This window comes from Elephantulus edwardii, unplaced genomic scaffold (genome assembly GCF_000299155.1).
Source record: "Elephantulus edwardii isolate Elephantulus edwardi_28Jun2011 unplaced genomic scaffold, EleEdw1.0 scaffold00117, whole genome shotgun sequence".
Lineage (NCBI taxonomy): Eukaryota > Metazoa > Chordata > Mammalia > Macroscelidea > Macroscelididae > Elephantulus > Elephantulus edwardii.
This window is the reverse complement of record NW_006399867.1, coordinates 6808692-6817205: the sequence shown is the minus strand read 5'-3', so window position 1 is coordinate 6817205 and position 8514 is coordinate 6808692. Positions and strand designations below refer to the sequence as shown.

The 8514-nt window shown below is 37.4% G+C and overlaps 1 protein-coding gene across 2 annotated transcripts in view; it reads left to right on the top strand.

The window, feature by feature from the left end:
• The window catches only part of CCP110 (centriolar coiled coil protein 110kDa), a 28600-nt gene that overhangs the window by 3167 nt on the left and 16919 nt on the right, over nt 1-8514 (top strand). For both annotated transcript variants that reach the window (XM_006892661.1, XM_006892660.1), the window contains exon 2: nt 3424-3552. In XM_006892661.1, the coding sequence (XP_006892723.1) occupies nt 3424-3552 (129 nt within the window). The remainder of the gene's footprint in view (nt 1-3423; nt 3553-8514) is intronic.

Below are 8514 nucleotides of genomic sequence, written 5' to 3'. Positions count from 1 at the left end.
CAGTCTCATTCTTATATGTCCTCTTAATTATAAATAATTCCTTTTTTTTATGTCTTTATATATTTTTTTTATTACTGGACCATTTGAAAATTTCAGATGTTCTGATCTTCTTAGTATTTTGGTATGCATCTTCTAAAAATAAGAATATTTTTAGTTTCATGTTGAGCAATTCTTTTGTGATGATGCTGTGTATATCTTATTAAATCAGTTGTAGCAAGATGCCCCTTTGCTCTTCCTTTATGGTATTTGGTTTGATGATTTCCTTACAGTGATAAATGTGAGATGGGTCTTTATAGGTGTATATTCTTTTTGATTAGCAAGTACACTAACTGCCAGATGTACAGGCTGGTGTTAGAAGAGGCCATGGCCCTAGGGACATTACAGCCAATTTTAGATGGATCTTAGATGAAAGCAGAGAGTACCAGGGGAAAGTCTTATCTGTGTTTCATTGTCTATGCAAAGGCATTTGACTGTGTGGATCACAACAAATTGTAGCTGACCTTGAGAAGAATGGAAATCATAGAACACTTGATTGTGCTTATATGAAACCTCTACTTGTACCGTGAGGCAGTTGTCAGAACAGAGAAGGGAAACACTGCATGGTTCAAAATGAGGAAAGGTGTATGCCAGGGATACATCCTATCTCCATACCTTTTTAATATATATGCGGAAGAGATCATCTGGGAGACTGGGCTCTATGGGGAGGAATGTGACATCAGTATTGGAGGAAGACTCAACAACTTGCATTATGTATAAGATACAACTTGGCTTGCTGAAACTAAGGAGGACCAAAGACATTTGCTGCAGAAGGTCAAGGACTTCAGCCTTCAATCCATATGATTGAAGCTCAACATCAAGAAGGCAAAGATTCTCGCCACTGGGCCAATTGGCAGCATTATAATAGGTGGAGAAGAGATTGAGATTGTTAACAGCTTCAGCTTGCTTGGCTCCACAGTCAACACTCTTGGTACCAACAACCAGGAAATCAAAAGATGAATTGCATTGGGGAAATCTGCTGTGAGAGACCTCTCCAGAACCCTGAAGAGCAATGGTATCTAGAGACTAAGGTGTGCCTGATCCAGGTCATGGTCTTTGCAATTACTTGCTATGTAACAGAAAGCTGGACCATGAATAAGGATGATAGAAGAAGTTGTGCTGGAGAAGAACACTGAATATATCATGAACTGCTGAGAGACAAACAAGTTTGTCCTGGAGAAGGTGAAACCAGGATGCTCCTTGGAGGCAAGGATTTTGAAGTTCTGTTTGACATTCTTTGGACATGTTTCCAGGAGGGACCAGTCCTTGGAGAGGAGCCTCATGCTTGGAAAGATGGAAGGACAATGCAAGAGAAGACCCTGGATGAATGGATTTACTCAGTGTCTGGGGTGATGGAGTAAATGTGTCAGACAGTAAAATTGGCTCAAGATGGAGCAGGTTTCAGAACTGTTGTACATAAAGCCGCTATGAGTTGCATGCGACTTGACAGCACATAACAAATCAAAGTTTGACAAGATGCTTAATGATGTATTACTTGATGAATTAATGATGGGTTAAATGTTTGAACCTCATTCTTTAGGTTCTTTTTTTAAATTAATTTTTGTGAATATTTACAGAGACTTAGGGTTTCCATTCATTCATTGTTGCAGTTTTCTCCATGCCCACTCCCTCCCCTCCCCCAGTTCACTCTTCTCCTTGAAAAGTAAAACTCTTTCATTGTTATGTAGCCCCTCCCCACCAAGATTCTTTAGGTTCTTTCACTCCTTTTGTCACTATTATAAGCAAAATTAATGTTTATGGATTATGTTTACACTGTCTTAATAGAGGAATATTGTGATTTTGGAATAATTTTACTATGATGTGTCCATTTGTGTTTGTGTAAAATCATCAGGAGTGGTAATACAGTGACTCAGTTTCCAAAATCCCATTAATTAGGATTTAAATTCTTTATTAAACAGAATGTTTAGAAGCCTTTAATTATCGTAGACCCATTTTAGTTATTGATGAATACAGTGAGGTGGAACCAAAAATGTATTCTCATTTTGTGGACAAATTGAATATTATCTGCTTAATTTTGTTGTTAAGTTTTCAGACTTCTTTGTTGTTTAACAAACAGTAAAGTACACTGATTGGAGGATTAAAAGTTGGATAACTGACATAATAATGATATTGTTGTTGTTGATTGCCATCAAGTTGAGGTCGACTCATAGCAACTCTATGAATAATGCCTTTCCATAGCTATCTTTGTTTCTCCAAGTTCATAGAGTTTCTAGAGGCATGTGGTTTAGGAAGTAGATGCCACTCCTGCTTCCCAACCTGATTTACAACTGGGAGCTCCACCAAGCACTTTCCACAATGGGAAACCATTCTGGTATTTGATATCCCCATGGCACAAAGTTCAGCATCATAGCAACCCCAGGTTACCTCCTACAGCACATTGACAAACAGTGATGTGCAAAGTGGAAGAATGTTCCTCCAGATACAACAGCACTAGTCTCATTTAGCAGTGGTTAAGTGCTGTTGAGTCGAATATGACTCAAAATAAGCTTTGCACAAAAGACATGAACACTGTTTTATAATTAACATCATTTCTGTACATTTGTACATTTATGAGAGAGTTTGTGGAGTTTCCAGAGGCATCTAGCTTAGAAAGTGGATAAAGATATTACCAAATGAAAAATTTAATATTCTCCAACAAAGCTAATTGTAGCTCTTTGATTGTAGAGCATTTTTTTTTATTGTAGAGCATTTGACCAATGAACAGATTTCTTTCTTTTTTTCACCTATCTTTGTTGTGGTTCTGACCATTGTGTTGACTCCAATTCCTAGTGACCCTCTGACCAACTGATCTGACCCTTGCCCCATCTTGCACCATAATCAGTGTCTCCAATATGCTGAAGCCCATTGTTACAGTCACTGTGCAGCTTGTTGAGCATCTTCTTCTCTTTCTCAGATCTTCCACCTTTTCCAGCATGATGTCCTTTTCCAAGAATTGGCCTTTCTTGCCAATATGCCCAAATTTTGTAAGACAAAGTTTCACCATCGTTGTTTCAAAGGAGCACCTTGGTTGCATTTCCTATAAGACAGATTTGTTTGTCCTTTTGGCAGTCCCTGGGCTATTTGATACTCTCTCCAAAACCACAATTCATAGGCATCTTTTTTCTTAGCTTCAATTAATTTACATACCATGAAATACCCTGATTAGTAGTGTTGCATTTGTTCGAGTTCTGATATATGACATACACAGTTTTAATGTCCACCCACAGAAAAACCATCCACAGATTGCATTAGCATGCATCCTCCATTCCTTGACAACTGTTCCAGTTTCTTGCACTATAGGCAAGGTTTGCTGTTTGCATTGCTATTTGTCATTCTGATTCAAACCTTGCTATTTTGATGATTTTGTCATTGTATTATGTCTTACAGCTTAACGTTGAGAGAAGAAAGGAAATGCAACAAGAAAAGCAGAAAGCACTTGATGTCGAAGCAAGAAAGCAGGTTAATAGGAAGAAAGCTTTATTGACTCGAGTCCAGGAGATTCTTGAAAATGTTCAGGTGTGCCATTGAAGTTCTTTTAGATTATAGCTAAGAAATTTTACTATGTTATCACTGGGCATTAACAGTAGTATCTCAGAATTATATTTGTACTTACTCACTAATTACCAGTATACTTTACTGTTAGGTTTGAAAAGCTTCACAATTTGTGATATTTCAGTTACTGCAAAGACAACTCACTTGCTTGTTGTGATCCCGGGTACTTGAGTCAGAGGGTACTTGGACAATGGAGACATGCACTGAGTATAATTGCTTATTGTCTGTGTCTTATGACTCTATAAACATTGTATTCTGAGTCATGAAATGGTAGAATTGACCATTGTCAGTTGACTCTTAAACTAATGAGACTATGGACTAAGTGTCCTTATTCCCAGCTAAAGTAAATAACTGCCCCTGTGTTTTGTTTAGTTTGGTAGCAATTACATTCTTAGATGAACAAATACAATTTAATTAGATAAATAGAATTCCCTGGGTGCATCCTAGATTGAAATGGGAAAATAATTTAAAAATTATTTTATTTATTTTCCCTTTTGCATTTATTTTTGTTTAGCTTAATGTAAATTTATATAAATAATTTATTTGAAGGGATAGCTGATTTATTACCAGAAAGAAAAATAAATTACTGAGATTGAAAAATTAAAAAAAAATTTTTTTTCTATTATATATAGATTAGTATTGTTTTGCTAGTTACATTTTTGTTCTGCTTGTTCGTTACCTTAGGGATCTGTGGTTTGTCTGTAATTTATACTAGATGATGTGTGTAACGAACCTTAGGATATTTCCTATAACTGCTGCCCTAATTTTTGTGTATAGTATGTAGTGGTTTTAATTTATAGGTTGTAATTACTATCTATCTTAAGGTGGATTGGTTTTGGATTTTTTGAAAGAACATAGAACTCTAATAGAGGTTGATTTTTCTTTTTTTTTAAATGTTAATGTTATTTGAAATTTTATTTGATGCTTATTTATTCCTGAACTATAAGTTTTTGTTTATTCTGGGAGATTTTGTTCTTCTGGGTGACCTCCTGTTACGGTTTAGGAACAGTCTGTTTCTTTTCAGTAAGGATCATCTCAATATGGCAGGGGGAGCTCATTGCAGTGGTTAATCCAACCTTGAGCTCTGTATGCGTAGTGAGTAGTGACGTATCTTAGGAGCTTTGTTTACCTGGATGTGCTCAATCACGGAGAATTGATATCTAAACCCTTAAATTCTGCATTATTCTGCATTTTTAAGCAAACACAGCAAAAACTCAGCACTCTTTGGGTCACCCGACCCTCTGTTCATTCCCACTGGTTGGCGTGGGCACAGGTCCCAACTGCACCATTGTAGTAGGGTCTGAATGGCACCCACTACTTTTGTAGCGTGACATCTTTCAGATACTTGGCGGCTGTCTAGATATGCATATACCCTTGATGGCCTAGGCAGTTTCCTGGGTGTTCTTAAAATGGATCTTGATATTTGAGCCTCTTGATTTGCATGATTTTGTGGGTCAGGTGAGTAGCTCACCATTTTAGGAGATCACCTGAGGCTGCTCTTGGGAAGAGAAGACTTTGATTTTCAATGGTAAATATTTGTGGTTGAAATAAAAATGACATAATTATTTAGCCTTTGAGGAAAACTAGCAAATACACATCTAATAAAATTATTACTGTCTAAGCATTTACAATACTAATTTACAAAATTGTGGATCAGTTATGCAGAAAGAGAAATTTTATACAATGTGGATTTTTTTTCTTTGTTTTTTTTTTTTAAGATATTTTACCTTTAAAACCCAAAATCTGTGATGGATTTTTTCTAAATTTAACTGATATGATGAAAGGCCCATTTGAATAGTATATGACAAATGTAGTTGATTTTAAAAAAGTAAAATATTTTTGATTAGGTGTTAATTTTTATTGCTGAAACATAAGAATCTATTAGTTTCATGAATGCATGTTATTTTGGTCCTAAGGTAGAGACTAAGTTATTATATCTTGTTGCATTGTTTATTGCCTAGTGCCTAGAAACAATTCCATATCTTGGGATTTGAAAGGTAAAACAAGAATGTCATATAGTCTAGGGAAGAAACAAGCACATACAAAACAACATAAAAGTCTTTCTAAATTTAGAATTCTAGAGCCTATCAAAATTTTACCTGTTTTACAGTCTCCATATTATCAGTTTTTTCCTTTTAAGTGGCCGTCACTTAATGTAAAATAAATTTGGGGAGGTGCGGGGGGGATTGTGTACCAATGAGGGAGTTTTTCTTTTGCTTTTCAAGGAGAGGAGCGAACGGGGGTGGGGGGTTGTGGGGGGGGGTGGGGTGCAACAATGAATGAATGGAATCCCAAAATCTCTATAGATGTTTATTGAAATGAAAAATAAACAACCTAAATTAAAAAAAAAAATTGTTTTAAAGTTGGTGGGTTGTTTTTGTTTTTTTTCTGCTAAGTAGTTTAGGCATGTGGCCAGGAGACACCAGTCCTTGGAGAAGGACATCATGCTTGGAAGAGTGGAGGGACAGCACAGGAGAAGACGACCGATGAGATGGAATATTGATAGAGTGATGGGGGCAAAGGGGGTTGGTGTGTCAGAGTTGGTGAGACTGACTCAGGACAGGGCAGGCTTCAGAGCTGCTGTAGGTATGGTTGCTATGGGTCTCAAGCGACTTGATGATGGTACATAACAACAAGAAGTAGTTTAAGCTGCATGTGTGAGTAATCACACATAACTATAATTACTGTAATTTATAATTACTATAAATTCCTGACTCTTATACAGAAATATTGGCTAAAAATTGGAATAGACATCTGGGAGGTAGAAATCTTACCACTGAGTCACTTTTGCTTTATAAAAATCCTGGTCAGGTTAGTCTATTAGAGAAGGAATATGTAATTACTATTTGACTTCTACATTGGTATCCTTAAATGGTAGCTCTTATAGGAGAATTGTTGACTTTAATAGCATATAATCTGAATAAAGCTAAGGAAGATGCTCCTGTTCTGAGACTAAATGATTCATAAACCTGGTGTGTATGTTTGTGTGTGTGTGTTTGGTTGGTGGGTGTGGTTTTTTCCCCTCCTTTTTTCTTGTTGTGTACCATTGATCTGATCTGACTGGCACAGGAGAAGATGACCCCTCTTCCTCCAGCAAAGCATCTGGTAGATTTGAACTGCACACCTTCAGTATTGCAGCACAGCTCTTTGCCCCTAAGCCACCAGAGCTCCCTTGTGTGTGTATTTCTGTGTGTAAAAATGGTGTGAGTGTGAAGGCAACATTGTCTGATCTCCATTAACTTCACAAGAAGGAAGAATTCCCATCAACAGCTCTGTTCCTATGGGATCAGACATGCCACTCCTCCTCTCCTGCTCCATGTACATATTTGTATGAGATTAGATAAATTTCATTTTCTCTCTTGTGAATTGAGAGTTTACAAAGCAGATTGCTTTTTTTGCTTGTTCATACACATCCTCATCACTATGGAACCAAAATAGAATGTAAAACAAGTTATTTTTTTTCTGTAATCTTGTATAATAAGTAGGCTGATAGGATTAATATGTGCTTCAGTGCGAATGTAATTAATGTGTATACCATTAATTACCATACCTACATTGTAATTCCCACTTCTGCCCTCTAATTCTCATTTCTATTAGTCCTTCTTTTTTGCCCTTTGCAGCCTTTAGGGCTTTATCCTTGGAGAATGCTGGGGGTTTTTGAACCTTACGTGGTTGTTTATTCTAAGGAGTTTGTAGTTGTCATGTGCCATTGTATCCACTATGACTCACAGCGAGCCTTTAAACTTCCTTTATCATATTCCGTCTTCCCTTTTCCAATGTGCGTATCTACTTTCCCATTGTTACAGTCAGCGGTCAGTCTATCTCTTTGAAGGGCTTCCTCTCTTTTTCTGATCTATCTGCCTTTCCTAGCATGATATCTTTGTCCAAGAAGCTTGCTGGTTGTACTTCCTCCAGGATAGATTTTCTTGGCAGTCCATGAGATACTTGATACTTTTCCCCAATACCACAATTCAAAGGCATTGACTCTTGTTCTGTCATTCTTAATCATTATCCAACTTTCAGATGTTCAGGAAACAAAACCATGGCTTGGATCAGACACACTTTAGTCTTTAAACTCTTTAGCACTTTGGAAAGCCCCTTGAGAAGCAGATTTTCCCATTGCAGCATGTCTTTTGATTTTTTTGACTGCTGTTTCCATGAGTGTTGATTGTGGATTCAAGTAAAGTGAAATAATTACAGCTTCAGTCTTTTCCCCATCTGTCATGATAGTGCCATTGGTCCAGTGGTGAAGGTTATTGGTGGGACCCCTAATAGACCTGTCTATTGTTTGGCTTAAAGCTGAGCCACAGGCATGAGTTTGTTCCCCTGTTTGAAGGATGATCAAGGACCACAGGTTGTACCAGTCACTAGCTCACAGTAAGGGTTCCCCCTATATTTGCTCCCACTCAACCCAGGGTCATCTCCTGGAGTTCCTTTTAGAGCAGTCAGTGATGGTGGCCAGGCACCATCTAGTTCTTCTGGACCCTGAGAGGTTGAGGTTTGTGTGGTCCAGTAGTCCTTAGGACTGATTGTTTTAGTACTTCTCTGCTCCCCCCGCCCCTTTTCTTTGTTCTTTGCATCTTAGATGGTTGCTCCCAGTCTTTTAAGAACCTGGTTACTACTCCCCAAAGTAGGATATATAGCAATAAATATTCTTTCTTTATTCTTGTATAATAAATAGACTTCTTATTGGGTATTTTCCAGTTGGCATCGACTTATAGCTGATCCTCCATTGGGTTTTCAGAGACAGTGAATCTTATGGGAGGAGATTACCGAACTTTCTGTGGAGCAGCTCGTGCATTCAAACCATGCACCTCTGAATTGGCAAATTAACCCCAAAGCCCCCAGAACTCTAATAAATAGACATAAGACTTAATATATGTTTCAGTGATGTGTAACCCAAGAAACTAGAATATAGGTCACTTT